This window comes from Rhinoderma darwinii, chromosome 11 (assembly GCF_050947455.1).
Source record: "Rhinoderma darwinii isolate aRhiDar2 chromosome 11, aRhiDar2.hap1, whole genome shotgun sequence".
Classification (NCBI taxonomy): Eukaryota; Metazoa; Chordata; class Amphibia; order Anura; family Rhinodermatidae; genus Rhinoderma; species Rhinoderma darwinii.
In genome coordinates this window covers 45,004,185-45,023,340 of record NC_134697.1, presented here as the reverse complement: position 1 = coordinate 45,023,340, position 19,156 = coordinate 45,004,185, and the positions used below count along the sequence as shown (strand labels likewise).

Here is a 19,156-nt window from a genome sequence, read left to right as displayed (position 1 = left end):
ATCAGAAACCCAATTACACTGCTAATTATTTTTATAGGGATTTCATCCTCTAGTTTGGATACAGTATTCGAAATAACATGAACAGGTCACATGTCATGACACACAAAGTGGCCTCTATTCATCTCTTAAATGATATGTGCTGTGTACCCCTTAGTAGGTAATGTATTTTTTAGTATTGGAGTGCATAACCCTTTTTCTCGTGTACCCAATGTAAGGAAAAATTATAAGCAGCGAAAAAAATATCACATATATCAGATGCATATAGTTAATAAATTATGACCTGTAAGGCACAACAAACCCTAATTTGTTAGGGTCCTTTTACACATGAAGATAAATTTGTAAAAACAATCACCAATGGTCGATATAGCGAGCTGTTAAAGGGGTTATCCAGTCGCTAAAAATTGATGGCCTATCCTCAGCTGATGGGTCGGGGTTCGACTTTAACCCCTTAAGGACACAGCCTGTTTTGGCCTTCAGGACACAGCCGATTTTTTCAAATCTGACATGTTTCACTTTATTTGGTAATAACTCCGGAATGCTTTTACCTATCCAAGCGATTCTGAGAATGTTTTCTCGTGACACATTGGACTTTATGTTACTGGCAAAATTTGCTCGATACATTAAGTATTTAATTGTGAAAAACACCAAAATGTAGCGAAAAATTGCAAAAATTTGCATTTTTCTAAATTTATATGTATCAGCTTGTAAGACAGATGGTAATACCACACAAAATTGTTGCTAATTAACATCACCCATATGTCTACTTTAGATTGGCATCATTTTTTGAACATCCTTTTATTTTTCTATGACATCACAAGGCTTAGAACTTTAGCAGCAATTTCTCACATTTTCAAGAAAATTTCAAAAGGCTATTTTTAACAGGGGCCAGTTCAGATGTGAAGTGGATTTTAGGGCCTTATATATTAGAAACCCTCGATAAGTCACCCCATTGTAAAAACTTCACCCCTCAAAGTATTCAAAACAGCATTTAGAAAGTTTCTTAACCCTTTAGATGTTTCACAGGAATTAAGGCAAACTAGATGTGAAATGTTCAAATTTCTTTTTTTTTTTGCAAAAATTCATTTTTCATCTATTTTTTTTGTAACACAGAAAGTTTTACCAGAGAAACGCAACTCAATATCTATTGCCCAGATTCTGCAGTTTTTAGAAATATCCCACATGTGGCCCTAGTGCGGTAATGGACTGAAGCACCGGCCTCAGAAGCAAAGGAACACCTAGAGGATTTTGGGGCCTCCTTTTTATTAGAAAATATTTTAGGCTCCATGTCGGATCTGAAAGGCTCTTGCGGCACCAAAACAGTGGAAATCCCCCAAAAGTGACACCATTTTGGAAACTATACCCCTTGAGGAAATTATCTAGGGGTATAGTGAGCATTTTGACCCCGCAGGTTTTTTTGCAGAAATTATTGGAAGTAGGCCGTGAAAATGAAAATCTACATTCTTTCAAAGAAAATGTAGGTTTAGCTAATTTTTTCTAATTTCCACAAGGACTAAAAGGAGAAAATGCACCACTACTTTTGTAAAGCAATTTCTCCCGAGTAAAACAATACCCCGCATGTGGTCATAAACGGCTTTTTGGACACACGGCGGAGCTTAGAAGGGAAAGAGCGCTATTTGGCTTTTGGAGCTCAAATTTAGCAGGAATGGTTTGCGGAGACCACGTCGCATTTGCAAAGCCCCTAAGGGACCAAAACAGTGAAAACACCAAAAAAGTGACTCCATTTAGGAAACTACACCCCTTGAAGAATTCATCTAGGGGTGTAGTGAGCATTTTGAACCCACAGGGGTTTCATAGATTTTATTAGAATTGGGCAGTGAAGATAAAAAAAATCCTTTTTTTCCAATAAGACGTAGCTTTAGCTCAACATTTTTCATTTTCTCAACAAATAAAGGAATAAAAGAACCCCAGCATTTGTAAAGCAACTTCTCTGGAGTACGGCAATACCCCATTTGTGGTCATAAACTGCTGTTTGGGCACACGGCAAGGGTCAGAAGAGAAGGAGTGCCATTTGGCTTTTGGAGGACAGATTTTGCTGGATTGGTTTCTTGACACCATGTCACTTTTGCAAAGCTCCTAAGGTGTCAGTACAGTGGAAACTCCCCAAAAGTGATTCCATTCACAAAACTACACCCCTTGAGGAATTCATCTAGGGGTGTAGTGAGCATTTTGACCCCACAGGTGTTTCATAGATTTTATTAGAATTGGGCAGTGAAAATAAAAAAAATCCTTTTTCTTCAATAAGACGTAGTTTTAGCTGAAAATGTTTCATATTTTCAACAAATAAATGTAAAAGAGCACCACAACACTTGTAAAGCAACTTCTCCTGTGTATGACAATACCACATATGTGGTCATAAACTGCTGTTTAGGCACAGAGTAGGGCACAGAAGGGAAGGAGCGCCATTTGGCTTTTGGAGTACAGATTTTGCTGGATTGGTTTCTGGGCGCTATATCGCATTTGCAAAGTCCCTGTGGGACCAAAACAGTGGATCCCCCCCAGAAGTGACCCCATTTTGGAAACTACACCCCTCAAGGTATTCACCTAGGGGTGTAGTGAGCATATTAACCCCACAGGTGATTGGCAGAAATTGGTGTGCACATGATGTTGCAGAGTGAAAATGGTTTTTCAATAGATATGCCAATATCCAGCTTGTGCCACTGGAGACACACACCCCAAAAATTATTAAAAGGGTTCTCCCGGGTATGGCGATGCCATATATGTGGAAGTAAACTGCTGTTTGGGCACACTGTAGGGTTCAGAAGGGAGGTAGAGCCATTTGGCTTTTGGAGCGTGGATTTTGCTTGGTAGTAGTTTTGTTTGGAGTCTTACTGGTGTTTCCATTTATAATGTGGGGGTACATGTAAGGCGGGCGGAGTATATAAGGGGCATAGTCAGGTGGTATAGTGGGGTAAAAAAAATAAAAAAAAATAATCCATAGATGTGTGTTATGCTGTGACACAATCCTTTCTGCACAGGCCGGTGTCACACTAATAAATGGTCTTTACTTATCCCCCTTTTGGTCCGCACTCGGCACCTTTGAAGTTTGGGGAATTTTGCTGGGAAGTGTTGTCCTGGTATAATACGGGCACCCTCGCTTCCAGCAGATATGTTGGGCCCTCCCCTTCCTGGATCCCTAATTTTAGGGGCCTTGATAATTCGCCACTTGAAACAGAAGAAATGTTCCCCTCGGGCTGCACAACTGCATATTTTTATTTCCTGGCTTATTGGTGCCTTGACTAATTTTATTTTTTCATAGACGTAGTGGTATGAGGGCTGGTTTTTTTTGCGGGACGAGCTGTAGTTATTATTGGTACCATTTTGGTATACATGCGACTTTTTGATCACTTGTTATCCTTTTTTTTTTGGGTGGCAAGGTGACCAAAGAACAGCAATTCTGGCATATTTTTTTAGTTCTTTTTATACAGCGTTCGCCACGTGTTATAAATTACATGTTACCTTTATTCTGCGGGTCAGTCCGATTCCGGCGATACCTCATTTATAGCACTTTTTATGTTTTACAACTTTTTGCACAATAAAATAACTTGTGTAAAGAGAATGGATTTTTTCTGTCGCCAAGTTGTGAGAGCCATAACGGTTTTAAATTTTTCGTCGGCGGAGCTGTATGAGGGCTTGTTTTTAGCGAGACGAGTTATAGTTTTTATAGGCACCATTTTTAGGTACATGCGACTTTTTCATCACTTTTTATTTCAATTTTTGGAAGACAAAGTGACCAAAAAATAGCAATTATGTCAGTATTTTTTAGTTATTTTTTTTACGGCGTTCACTGTGCGGAATAAATAACATTATATTTTTATAGTTCAGGTCGTTACGGTCGCAGCGATACCAAATATGTATGGCTTTATTATTTTTTTCAATAATAAATGACTTGATATGGGAAAAGGGCGATTGTGTTTTGTGTTATTATTTGAAACTTTTATTGTATTTTTTACAACTTTTATTTTTACTTTTTTGACACTTTTTTTGACACTTTTCTTTAGTTCCACTGTGGGGACTTGAAGGTCCAACAGTTTGTTTGATGTTCTAATACATTGCACTACCTATGTAGTGCAATGTATTAGAACTGTCAGTTGTTCACTGACAGCAAGCCGATCAGGCTCCGCCTCTGGGCGGGGCCTAATCAGCTTACGTAATGGCAGACAGGAGTCCATTGTTAGGGCTCCTGTTGCCATGGTAGCAGTCGCCAGCCTTGCCATCGCGTGGCAAGGCTGCCGATTTGCTACAAACCTCTAGGATGCAGCGATCACAATGGATCGCTGCATCGAAGGGGTTAATGCCAGGAATCGGAGCTAGCTCCGGTTCCTGGCGATAGATCGGGGTGTCCGCTGTAACATACAGCGGACACCCACTGCTGATGACGCCGGCTCAGCTTCTGAGCCGGAAGCTGAGCCGGCGCCATCTTGCCGATGGTACCGGAAGCCTCCTGGGCCCCGCCGACGACGGGGCATAGGAGGATTCCGTTGCTGGCGGACCGGGAGGTAAGCATTAGCCCTCCGATCACCTTTGCAGCCACCGGCAACCCAGCGATCATGTTGCTGGGGCGCCGGTGGCTATAAACTCCTCACATGCTGCGATCGCTATTCAACGCAGCATGTGAGGGGTTAATCGGTCGGATCGGAGGCTAGCTCCGGTCCTGGCCGATACCTCAGGGTGCCAGCTGTAACATACAGCTGTCACCCGGCGGTGATGTCGCTGGCTCAGCTCCTGAGCCAGCTTCATCTCCATGGCGTACAGTTACGTCAAGATGCGGGAACAGTCCATCTCCCATGACGTAACTGTACGTGATTTTGCGGGAAGGGGTTAATAGGAGAAAAGGCTGCAATACCTGTGAATCGCTAAATGCATGACGAAGATTCACAGTGAGCAAGAGGAAATGAAGGGGAAGCGGCGAGCGAGCTGCTCATACGAGCGCTGTAGCCCCTTTAAGGCCCTGTTCACACAGAGTTTTTTTACACGTTTTTTTTACGCGGAAGCCGCGCTGCAAAACTGCTCAAAAACCGCCCGAAAATGCCTCCTATTGATTTCAATGGCAGTTGGGCGAGGTTTTTTTACCGCGAGTAAAAAAAAATGCGTCGCGGTAAAAAGAAGCGTCATGACCCATCTTAAGCGGTTTCCGCCTCCAAAACCCCATTTCAATTAGTCAGAAAGAGGAAAAAAAACACCTCGATGAGTGTTTTGACGAGTTTTTGTCAAACCACTGTGCAAAAACTGTCTGGAGCAGTTTTTTCAGGAGGAATTTTCCTCCTGCAAAAAACTCTGTGTGAACAAAGCCTAAAACAGCTGATCGGCAGGGGTCCTGGGAGTCGGACCCTGACCCATCAGCTAATAAAGGCTTATCCTGAGAATAGGCCATCAATTTTTAGCGACTGGATAAACCCTTTAACATTCAAAAGTTATGATTTTATATGTAACAATAATTGTATGCTTTTGATCGCTTTTGAGATTGACTAGCAGAAGTCTCTTTACACAAGAAGCTATAACACTGAGAAATGATAATCAAATATTTTACGATGGCATAAAAATCAACAACAAACTAGCGAATGTTCGCTGATCGTGCAATCGCTGAGCACTATTACACTGTGCAATGATTGGGAACGTTTGCTCGATTATAATGATTTTTTTATGCAATAATCATCCCATGTAAAACACTCTTAACACAAGAGAAAAGATCCGCCAGTAAAATCAAGCATTCACATTACAATAGGATTACACAAAGAACAAGATAATCAATGGAAAAGAAAAATGAATAAATAATAAAAAGACAAACAAAGGCAATGCATGTAGGAGGGAAACAAGAAAATAAATATGTTTCACTCTTCTAGAATATCAAATGTGAGTGAGCAAGGATTCTAGGATCCCATGTGTAAGGTCTCAGGCCACATGGTCACGTTATGACTTTGCAGAACCTCTGAGTTGTAGAGCACTGTAAGGGTATGTTCACACTACCTATTTTCAGCCGGCTGAACGCCTCCAAACATCTGCCCATTGATTTCAATGGGAAAAACGGCGTTCCGTTCCCACGGGGGAATTTTTTACGCAGCAGTTTTTAAAATCGGAGATGAACCCCTCCGTTGATTGGCAGACTTACGGTCGAGCCTCCAGACTGGGAGGGCCCAGATAATACATAAAACACGCGAGAATACGGCGCTCGCTGCCACTGTCAAACACTAACAAACTATATATCAGAAACTCCAGAAGTTTCCCTGATGAGCCTAAACTAAGGGTGAAATGCGTAGGAGTTCTTTACTTAGTGAATTTAACTATCTAGGCAATAGAGATTAGTTTTCAGGTTCACTGAAGGTCGTTTGAGTCTGAATGCAGATCTGACCACAATACATTATATAGGGCTAGACATTGCATACATAGGGGACGGCAAGAGTGCTAGTGTGCGATCCTCTAAGAAGACTGACTACACCCTGAGCCAAATCAAACTATAGAATAAGGGAAACATTACTCGCTGCCTATTTGACACTTATATGCTATGTATGTCAGTGTATGTTTACCAATAAATGTGTGTTGTTTCACGTATTAACAGCTTAATAAAAGCTACGTTTTATAGTTACTCTTTCCTTACTATTATAATATAACTGAAACTGGAAGGAATAACGGGAACCAGCCTGTTATTTCGAATCTGGAAATCTTACAATACATATTGTGTATTTCATAAAGAAAAGTAATTTAACAAAAAATCAAGCTGTGGTCTTTAATATGTTCCATGCTGGGGAAATAGCAACAACCCATCAACTAATGGATATTTCTATGTCTGATTTTCAATTCTTACCTTTACTTTGAGCACGGATGCAAACATCCGGGCATCTTCTGACACTCCCCCCAGATAGAGATTTTTTGAAAATTGTGGCGCGTGATCATTTTCATCCAGCACTTCAATGTACACTATAGCGGTGTTACCTACAGTGACAAGAAATTATATTTGGTTTAACAAAAAGATAGAATATATAAAAATGTATAATTCAAATCATACGAATTTGATCTTTCTTAAAAATATCTAAATCTACCCAAACTAATAGCTATACTCCTATTGGATTAAATTGTGTCTTATGTTGTATTATACCAGTTCTTTGATAAGAAGGCCTAAATATAAGATCTTGAAACCATCCAAAGAAACATTAGGTCCTCTAACAATCTTCGCTGTATAGTGCGTATTTCATCTGTAAGTGACAATTTGACTCAGGAGCTGTTTAATGGCAATTTTGTAACACTATTTGGCCTCATTCACTGAGAGTATTTTTAGTCTGTATAACTTCTGAGTTTTATGAAAGCATAATACAATGCCCATTGCCTACTACTGGACCCTTCTGTATCCTTCGATGCCATATGAAGCATTCAGAGGCTTTTTCTGTTAGATTCCATACAAATCCAACAGAAAAAAATAATGGCAAGTTTCATTGGATAGTGCATTATTGAGCGATCTCTGCAAATGGGCATTGTGGGGAGTATCTACAGTACTGCCGTCGGCATGAGGACTATGAGTGGGGTTCCTACTGTATATTGGTTTGAGATAGTGATTGTTATTACCCGTGTATGTTACACTAGAGAGAACAACAAGCTAGAAAGGATAAAAGGTCCATTACTTCTAGATACTGCATATCTGAAAGTTGTTACATTTTTACTGGCCCCAAAGTAGTAATGCTTGTAACAATATCGGGATATTGAGATAGATTTTTAACAGGTTGGAAAATGTGCTACAGTGTGGTTACACAAGAGATCTGTATATCTATAAGTGATCTCTAAGACCACTTGGCCTGGAGAGAAGAATCTGTTATACAGTAGCCTATGGCAGAGCATGGAGATACCTCCCTGCTCTGTCATACTGTTCAATAGCATCTGCGTCCGAAGGACATGGGGGTGGCGTGACGGCTTGCAGCACGGGCCCTCTCATGCAGCGGGCCCCGTAACAGCCTCTATGGCTGCTACAGCAGTAGTTACGTCACTGGTTCTTTCCTGATCTATATTGCTAACTCTAGGGTTATTATGTAGCTCCATTCGTAGGCCACGTAGACACTGCTCTATTATGGACCCTTGTGTTACGAATCTGTAATATAGTGTCCAAAGCTGGCTACCTTCTTGAGCCTTTTATTTAATACAGAAGCATATGGAAGTTTTATTTTCATGGATTCATACTGAATCTGTAAGAAAACAAATTGTGGCATGTTCCAATGCATGCCCTATAACAGATATTTTCCCCTAGGAGGATTGCTTCTAGGGAAGAATATAGTGCCTCATGAAGGCACCATACAGCGGCACAAGGAGTTATAATGGACCAGTAATATGAGCCCATAGGGACACTGTGCCACCGGTCAGGGTCTGTGCATGCGGCACAAACATCCCATGGCACAGTGGCAAAATGTGGCCATAAAGATAGAATCTACCTTTAGTTTTCAAATGTTTATCCTCTAGCACCAGGACTGGGTTAGTTTGGCTAGAGTGATTGGTTTCCTTTTTTACCTCTAGGAAACCATGTATATAATTATTTTTTCTTACAACAATATAGAAACCTGGGAAATGAAATACAGTTTTCATACAAAATATGATATTGAAGATCAGCTTTGTATATATTCTAGTTCTAAAACTTCAGCAATTTATGTCATGCTCCTAATATGCCCGCTTTGCCCAAAATTACAGTTTAGCTCCACCATATTGTTCTTGAGTGGGACATTTAGAAAACATAAGTACAATTTTATAGCATTTTGTGCTTTGACAAGGCCTTTAAAAAAGGGTGCTGGGTATGAAGCCACCCACTAGATTCAGAGTCGTGAAATCCTGTCATGACTCATGTTGTCTCAGCAATGACCAGCTGTTAGTGTTTATGTAAGAAGTCATTTTACAACATTTCACTCTCTAAATATAAAACCACGTAATCTCGGTTTAATCAATCTGTATATTTTCCTTATATATCCACAGAATTAAGTCCTAACCCAATAGTCTGAGTTAACATTTTAGGCTTCGCCAAGTGAATGTTCTTTATGTGGGAGTGTTTGTTTAATGTTGAAAGTGGCGGGATTTGCATTATTAAGAATTTATTATGTGAGTGACCCTGAACAATCTGCTCTCTGCCACAATAAGCCTATACGGCTCGGTAATCAGATTTCATATGAATTTTGATCTGCAAAAAGCAAACATGGATGAAATATTATTTGTCTTCATATTTCATAGACCTATACACCAGGAAGAATTAAATTGCAGCATAATCAAAGCATTGTAAAGGAACTGAACTTTATGCTGCACTCAATAACAGCCCATAAGATTATGTCTTGGAATTTTGTGTGGCCGACGTACCAATCTAAAATAGAGTAAAATTCAGTTAGTCTAATCTCTGATACTCTCGAAATATCAATAGTGAGCGCTCATCAGCCTCTTCTACAGCGACACCAAAAGAAGTTGCTGTAGACAAAGCACCTGCACTGCCTGCTGTCAAAATACGGAGGGCAGCTGTTAAGGAGTTAAAGAGAAGCAGTCAGCTCCCCTGTCTGTCTCCTGACTGTCTGTTTTAGTAAATACTTTTTCAATAAAATAACATGATGGCACATGTTTTCTTAGAACTCTCTGATGTGCTAGCCCTCTGTTATTCCGCTTGGAAATTTAAGAATAAAATGACAACTGGGTGTTACAGTTCACCTTGTCAATCAGTGCTGACGGTGTCAGAGACACACTTTATTTACAAGGGAAATGTAACACCCAGTTACCTATTTATTTGTTGCAAACTTTCGGTGCACCAAAAATTAAACCTCCATTCACAAATAGAAGATTTCTCTGCTGTGGATTTGAGATCATGCTGTGAATTTTGTAGTGGAAAGAAGGAATTTAATGACAACAAGTAGATATATTGGAAGAGGCAAGTGGCCTACAACTTTGGGACATATTTATTAATACTAAAGCCAGAAAATGGTGCACATTGTGGTGCAAATCTATGCCTGCTAATAGCAGTTGTAGATTTAATTTTCTGGCTTTAGGACAGTCCAACATGCTCCAAAGAGGGGCATGTGACTTTAAATTAATTTGACGTAATTTACTTCAACAATTTATTTTTTTAGACTGGCATATGAAACTCCAGTTTTAATGTCTGTGGGCCAAAATATATTACAAGAGTGGAATAACTATAAATTATACAACGATTAATCTTAATTTACAAAAAAATGTAAAAACGTCTTCAAGAATTGTCTTTTATATTCAACTGCTTTCTTTCAATGCTTTAGATATATTCTCCTTTCAGTGTATATCCTTCACCTGTTTGCTTGCTGTTCAGTAAGATCACAACAAGATACAGGTTTTTTTTTTCTAGTGGGAAGAGAATATCAATGCTTTACAAAGCAGGTTAGCATGAAAAATTTTATACATCTATTATTTCTTCCAATTTAAAATGACTTGAGAATAATAGACTATTTACTTGCACTGTGCTCATCAAATTGCCTTTATTAGTGCTCCTTTTGTCGGTGACACAGTGTTATCATAATTTGATTAAACGTGACAGTGCAACCTTAATAGATCTCTGAAGCCAATGATCACTAAGGCCTCATGCACACGAACATAAAAACGACCGTAATTAGGGGCCATAATTACGGCCCGTGATTACTGGCCCATAGAGTTCTATTGGTCACAGGTACCTTCCCGTATGCTTATGGGAAGGTGTTCGTGCCGTTGAAAAATATGGAACATGTCCTATTTCAGGCCGTAATTACGGCACGGGCAGGCCCATAGAAGTCTATGGGGCTCCCGTAATTACGGGTGGCTACGTGTGCGCACCCGTAACTACGGGAGCGTTGCTAGGCGACGTCAGGGGATAGTCACTGTCCAGGGTGCTGCGGTCACATGGACTGCCACGTCATCCAGGGAGGTCTGACTGGATGTCAAAAGAGGGACGCGTCACCAAGACAACGGCCGGGGTACGCATGAACTTCTTTTACTTACAATCGCTGCGTTCCGCTGCGGAAAATCTGCCCCTTCTCTCTATCCACCACTGATAGAGAGAAGGGGCTGCCGAATAGTGCAATGCAATTTTGCAGAGAAAACGGGTCCGTAAACACGGGTGGAATACTGGTGGCAACGGGCCCGTATTTACGGGCACGGGTCCGTAAATACTGGTGGAATACGGGTCGAATACGTATGACAAAGTACCCATGTTTACGCAAGTATTTACAGGAGGAAAAAAATACCTTCGTGTGCATGAGGCCTTATTTGTTTGATCACTGTAAAATCTCTTTAATACATTTTTTTGTGCCGCCAGATCTCCTTTATCCGCAACATAAGCAGTCTTTATCATTAACCACACATCTCTAGATAAGCAGCAGAGCTATTTGTGTCTATTTGGCTACATGGTAACTATTATTCTCCAACTTAAAAATCTGCCCACGTGAGTCTGACTTGAATTTTTCACATTCTGCACCATTTACAGATATCTGAATCTCATTTAGAACTGAAACTATTTTATTGCTCTAAGAAAACAATCTTACAAACAAAATCTAGGCCATTCTAATGTTTTCCTGGGTGAAGAAAATGTGATTTCTATCTCATGTAATTTTAAATCAAAATATATCTTTGTGAAAGAATAAAAGGATATAAATAAAACAATATGTGATGAAAAAAATGCCTAGCGATTATAGGGAACCAGTTGTCACAGACCGATCACCATTATTCTGTGACATATACCAAGAAGTACAGATGTAGCCGTCTATATCTTGACTTTTAACACATTAAACACAGTGGCAAGATCCTTTATCTCGATCTTTTCAATGGGTTTCAATGGCTTTTGTTGTGTGATATCACGCTGCAGCAAGTTATCAGAGTCCAGATAAAGATGGCTACATCCATACAAGGCTATAAAATGATGAAAAGTATTTTGAGAGGCTAAAATTGTCAGGTTCTCCATCATATTTGGTTAATTACTGTTTTTCAGAGGTGTAACTATAGGAGGGTTCAGAGGTTGTGGTCAACCCAAAAGGTCCCTCTGCCTTATATTAGACCAGTACTATGATATGTCATAGTTGGTGACTCTGCTTCAAATTTTCATTGGGGTCCAGGAGCTTTAAGTTACCCGTCTGCTTGTGGTGTATCCAATTGTGAGTAAAGGACTAATGTGTGATATTTATTTGCATTGTTCTATCTAGTGTGAAAAATATTCTTCAAACTACTTTTGGTGGTAAACCTTGTTGTTGTACTGCATGTAAAATCCATGATTGTGCTTTTTACATTATTTGTAATGCCACAGTTTTCCCAGCTACAACAGGTAGTTCTACTGTCTGTTTCCCAAATTTGATGCAATTTTCAGCCATAAAAAGGGATTTAAAAAAAATAATCCTCTTCACTATAAGGGCACATAGGGCTAAACCACAGAAAATTGGTACTTGTAAGCATCCCCTAAAGAAAATTATATTATTACAAAAATTGAGGGCAACAGTAGATAGGACTGCTTATCCTCTTCAGACAATGTAAAGAAAACCAGGATTGTCCCTGAGTTGGGAAAATGAATGACTATGTAACATTTCCTGGCTCCATCTAATTTATTTTTTTCCATTTTTGCCAGTTGATTGAATAAGAACAATGACTAATCACTGTTGCTCTGGAACTCTGAGAAGAGAATACATTTAGACATGGTACCCCATTAATACAATTGTTTTTAACAGAGTATGGCATAGTTTTAACCCTATGGCTATGTTCACACGCTTAACAAAAAATGTCAGAAAATAGGGAGCTGTTTTCAAGGGAATACAGCTCCGGATTTTCAGCCGTTTTTTAATCAAACTAGCATTTTTCGTAGTGTTTTATACGGCCGTTTTTGGAACTGTTTTTCTATTGAGTTAATGAAAAATTGCTCCAAAAACGGCTCAAGAAGGAACATGTACTTCTTTTTATGGGTGTCTTTTTACGCGCCATTATTTGAAAATGAGGCATAAAAAAATGCCCCGTTGGAACAGAACGCCGTACTTCCCATTGAAATCAATGGGAAGATGTTTGGGGGCGTTCTGCTTTCCGATTTTTCAGACGATTTTCGGGGAGTTTAGGGCCTGAAAAACGGCAGAAAATAGCCTGTGTGGATACCCTCACGATGATGATGTTTCATACAAACAACCCATGTCATTATGCCTGTAAGGACATATGGACAGAGCGAAGAGAAAGTAACCATCAACAGCTTTCGCAAACTTGAGCCGTGCAAAGTGTATTACATGATTGACCAGTCATTTGGGCCAATAGCTGACAACAACATCCAGGGTGTGAAAAACCGAATTTCAATTGGAAAAGGCATAACTTTCGTTAGACAAGCCCTTTAAACTGCCCATACACAGAAGATTAATGTCAGCTGATTCGGCTGACAATCATATGTGTCCTCAATGACAGATGTCAAGGGCAATGAAGATGCCCAAACGTGCCCAATCCTTTTATTCAACTGGGAGATAAAATTGTCTGCCTTTATGGCTGGATTCACACGACCATGTTACGTCCGTAATGGACGGAACATATTTTGGGCGGAAGCACCGGACCGAACACAGTGCAGGGAGCCGGGCTCCTAGCATCATAGTTATGTACGATGCTAGGAGTCCCGGCCTCGCTGCAGGACTACTGTCCCGTACAGTACGGGACAGTTGTCCTGCAGCGAGGCAGGGACTCCTAGCATCTTACATAACTATGATGCTAGGAGCCCGGCTCCCTGCACTGTGCTCGGTCCGGGGCTTCCGGCCGAAATACGTTCCGTCCATTACGGACGTAACATGGTCGTGTGAATCCAGCCTATCCATTAAACTAAAGAGTATGCTCAGTCAGATATGTGGAGGTCGGGGGAGATTACTATCGGTCAAATAAGCGGGTTAAATGGGTATGAGTATGGTCAGCTGTCGAGAGTGATGTTGCTGATGCAACTTCCACTTTAAGGGATTAGTCTGGATTCTATTCTCCATACTAAGGATTGATTTCCTTTTTGGAAAGTTATTGTTCCCTCACAATCTAGAGGTAAATACGATGATACCGTTTCACCAACATCCACAGCTTTTTATTTCCTGTTTTATATCTAGAAATACAGTGGAACAAATTGTTAGTTAAATGTTTATCGATATTTGCATTGCGTGTAGAGCATATTTTTGTCAATTAATTTGATTATACTTCCCTTCATCCAATTCCTGTATTTACTTGCACTAGATGTTCAATTTCAGACACTTCAGTGATTATAGAAACCCAAAGTGAAGTGCAGAATTAGACAATGATAAAGTTCTTTCCCCCTAGAGACATCCATTAATTTGCTCTTTTTATCTACCCTCATTAGTGTGTTAGTTTAGAGCGTGCGTGTCTTTTAATTTAAGACCCATGGGCAGTGCGAGTCTTCAACTCAACCAGTTAGATAGTTTTATCTGTATCTGTGTTGTGTCCTAAGCATTTATAATACTGTTGGACACAGAAGTTCCTCGAAGATCATATCTGCATATTAAAATAATCTAAATTGATTTAGAAACTGTTTCATTTATTCAAGTGAAGCTTTAAAATAGAAATAGAAAGAATACAGCAAAGGAGTCACTGTGATCAAAATACAATGGTAGTATATGATTAACATTAGAATTGGGTCATCTTAACTACAAGGGGAATTTTTTTTAAAAAAAGGTGAGGTTCGTACAAGATGTTCAGATATTAGACAAAAACGTCCAATAAATCAGCTTGCCAGGTAGAAGCAGGGTTTATATTGCAAAAAACTTTGTGCTGGTCTCCTCTTTCTCAAAAGCAGCAATCCTAAAACAAATAGCACTTGGGACTAGCGAGACTCATGACATGTTTATTGCAGCTTTACTGTGTCTCATGTGCCATGTTGTTTACCCAAAACATTCGGAGAGGCTATATGAGATTAGAGAAAACATTTTTTTTATTTATTTTTTGTATATCCTAGAAACATAGATGTCTGGTATTACAGATCAGCCCCCATTCAAGAGATTTTTTTGTAATTTGTGCCATGGGTAAATTAAGCTGCTATAACATATTTATTTGTTCAGCCATTCAACAATGACTCAGTGCCCATCTATGTACCCTAGGTTTTAATTGACACCATTGTTTCACTTCTGCCGCTGTTGGATGGAGGTTGGTCCTTAAAAAACACATTCTTAATTATTCTGTTTGGGAATTTTTTAATAGATGGGGTCACCACCAATGCAGAGAGTCTCTACCAAGTGCGTCCCTCTCTCTGGACCTCCATGCATTGCAGAGAAATCCTATTGATTTGCATGGGAACTATGTAATGCTTTATTTCCCCTGCGGTGGTGCTGTGGGAGAATTAAGCACTTGGTTGCCAGGTTGCCCCCACAGATTGTCTGATCGATCGGGGTCTAAGCAGCAGGGAAGCCTGTGATTAGCTTATTGTCAGGGGAGCCTTCAAATTAAAAGTGATTCTCCAAAGTGGACAGCCCATTCAAGAGGTTAAAATACTTTGATATCATTGTTCAGTATCTTTTCAGGTTTACCCATTTTCGCTTGTATTCCACCTGTGTATCTGTGGCATACTTCACACTTGTATTTTAAGTCGTGAGTTTAATGAAAAGCAACAATATAGTGTCAGATAAGATGCATTGAGGATTTATTTTAGCATTGCTTAATTTCAGTGTTCATTCAATGTCACCTACCTCCAGAGTGGCTGATCATTACATTGTCTTTGAACTCTGCAGTGCTACATTAATTCATTGCTATTTAACTCTGTATTATTGCATCAATTCTGTGCCACCAAACAGCAGAGTGGCAAGTTATCTTATTGAGTTACACTAATTTTAGCTTAGCATGTAATTTTTCTTTGTTAATGATAATGATTCAGACTTGTCCAACAATGCCTATACACTTGAGCAACTTGGTACAAATCAATTTTACCTAGTGTATAACTGGCAAGCACTTTCAGCATTATCACAGCTCTGTGCAATGAAATGACATGCTGTTCTGCCGATATAGATTTAAACCAACTTTGAAAGTGCACAGCTGAACTTTTAATGCAATGCTAGCCTTCAACATAAGCTATAAAGCTCATCATTATTATAAAAATTTCTAATTAAAGATCATTTAATATCATATACCATTCTGTCTAAGCCATTGATTCAATGAACTATCTTTTATAGTTCAATTACTAGCTGTCATTATTTGACTTACAATAAGAATTAAAGGCAGAATCATGACGTGCTACTTTAACCGATTCAGGACCCAACTATTTTGAGCCTTCAGGACCGGACATAGTTTAGCCATTTTTAGAACGCGTTATGTAAACGCCTATAACTTTCTGTTGGCCTAGCGACGTTAGTTTTGCAACGTTTTTTTTTCGTGAACAATGCTGCTTTCTTTTTTTATTATTTGTATACAAATAATTTTAGCTTTTTTTAAAAAAAAAAATATTGTTTAACTTTTTGCACATTTTTTTGTTAATATAATGTTAACCTATCATTGTCTACCGTAAATTTTGATATATTACATGTTCATTATAGGGTAATTGGGTCAGGACTAGCATTACGAGAATTATCGGTGGAGGGGAATTTTTTGCGCAGGTTTTTTATGGGTATTTTTTAATGTGTTTTTGCATTATTTTTTACTTTTTTTTTATCATTGTGGTATGTTGCTCAAAGGTCACAAATGACCTTGGGGGGACTTTATTATTTATTTTGTCTTACTCTATATTTTTTCACTATAAATGAGGCTGCACAGAAACCCCAGGTACAGGGGAAATAAGCCCTGTTATAGTGACTATTGTCACAGTGAATGCTGGAGCAAGGAGCTGTTGCTCCAGTAATCAGGAAGTGGGACACCGCGGTCAGTGCTAAGTGGCTACGGGAGCCCTGTGGGCCCCCCAGCCTTAGGTGCCCGGTCGCAATTGCGACCCCTAGAGCTACGCCACTGGTTGTATGGTCCAGTCATGGCATGATGATAGTATCCAGTCATGGTATGATTGGATAATACCATCATACATCGACTGGATATTACCATCGTGGTATGGTGGCGTTATTCAGGTATGGTATGGTGGTGTTTTTCAGATATGGTGGTGTTATTCAGTCACGGTATGGTGGAGTTATTCAGTCACGGTATGGTGGTGTTATTCAGTCACGGTATGGTCGTGTTATTTAGCCACTGGGTGGCAGTATTTTTTAGTAAATGTATGATGATGTTATACGGCCACGGTATGGAAGTGTTTTCCAGTTACGGTATGGTGGCATTATCTAGTATGGTGATATTATTCAGTAATGTGTGGTGGTTTTATTCAGTCACTGTCTGGTGGTAATATTTACTCACTTTATTTACTATAATTTGGCTTTAGGACTAATATAGGTATACATATTCCAGATTCTGGTACAGCCAGGTGTACCCTGTATTTCCCAATAGAGCACAAGACGTTGGGGAACACCGTCCACAACATTGAACACCAGGACCAGACTTTGTGCAGCAATGTCTTGTGTAAATGTCACTGACATCATTTATCATCAATTGTGAAGCCGTAAAAAGAATTGTTGTATTATTGTTGATCTTTTAATTTGTTAACACTTTGAGTTAGTAAAGGCATATTTGGGGATTGTGTATGTTGTAACTCTATAATATATGAACTTCTGTCCCTCCAAATGAGGTACATTTAAACATATTTTCAGGACTGTCTCATATAATTGATTTTAGTTCCATTAATTAGATATAAGTCTGTTTTTAAAGAAATAATGTTTGTTCCTTTTTATAATGTTGCAGCTTATATTCTAAAAAACATTCTTGCAGTGTTCACATAGGGGACACCCTTCCTTCCTGTATTGTCTGCATACAAAGTGCAGCAGGGTACCCTCCTATTAAGCCTCACCCACTTTAAAAAAAAAAAAGAAAGTCTCTTAAAATGCACAAATTGTAAATTTTGTACGGCAGAAAACTGGCATACAGTGCATAATAAATTCCCTGTTAGACTAATACAGTCTATAGGAAGTGATGGACTATAGCCCCCTCCTCCAGAGATTATAAAGTGACAGGGGAAATGCATACTATGTGTATAGTCTTGCTATATCCTGCTTTATTTAAGCCTCCCGAAGCACAAAAGAGCCATTAACTCGCTCACCACCTAATGATAATGAGAACTTTTCCAGTCTATATCGCAAAAATAACGAATGAGCTACAGAAAACAGGAAGTATTCGCATTTTGCGATTGCTCTAGTGGCCCGCGTTAAAACTGAAATATTAAAAAAAAAGAATAATTTGTGTGGATATTCATATAAAAAAATAAAAAACCAGCAAAGATGTTTAGAAACCATATTTAGAAAGAAAAACCTGATTTAAATAACGTGATTTTTTGTTATTAGAAATTCACCTTAAAAAGCAGATACTGAAAGGGCGCACTTCTACATTCAGTTACAAAGCACAATCTATATTTAGGTCAAAACATTTTGACGTTTTACAGTTTATTTGGGTCGGAGGCAAAAGGTCTGACGTACTGTATGGCAAGTTTTATTACTTGCCTCAGATTATCTGATTCGGGTTATGTTCAATGCGTTTACCAGGATTAACACTTGCACCAAAGATAAGAAAAGCTTACATACAATTTGGTGCCAAAATAGTGGATATATTTATCTTGGTCAATGCTGAAGCACTAACATGAGCATCCCTGTGTTCATCCGTCTTATCTACACATGTGAATTTGTCAGCTTGAACTTACTAAAAGTGAGGGCACAGTCCTTCCTCTATGCCATGTAAGCTATGTTAAGAAATAACCCCTCAGTAGCTTAAACCCCCTGATAAATGTTACAGAACCAAAAAGGTCACAGCCACATACACAAAGAAACCACATTACATGGCTTGGTGTATCTGTGGACGCAATTCTACCTTGTAAATGAAAGTTCTTCACACACAATATACGTCACTCGTAGAACATTATTGGATTGCAGCCTCACACATACAATTATTTTCGGTGCATGACTGAACGCAATGCAGGACATTAAGATTCAAGTGACTCTTACAGTCAATGTGAAGCAATGGCTTTCAATTGTTTAAAAAGAATTCCTGAGGAAAATAATAGTTGAATTTAAATATCTGAGCACTAATGGTCTAATTTATTCACCATTACAAAATGATCATTGTGCAGTGATCTTCGGGAAGGCACCTTTTACAGGGGAGAGATCTTAAGGGGAGATTTATT

The 19,156-nt window shown here is 39.2% G+C and overlaps 1 protein-coding gene across 1 annotated transcript in view; it reads right to left on the bottom strand.

The window, feature by feature from the left end:
• PCDH15 (protocadherin related 15) overlaps positions 1-19,156 on the bottom strand; it is a 1,038,602-nt gene that overhangs the window by 185,546 nt on the left and 833,900 nt on the right. The window contains exon 26 of the mRNA XM_075841191.1: positions 6,821-6,948. Within this exon, the coding sequence (XP_075697306.1) occupies positions 6,821-6,948 (128 nt within the window). The remainder of the gene's footprint in view (positions 1-6,820; positions 6,949-19,156) is intronic.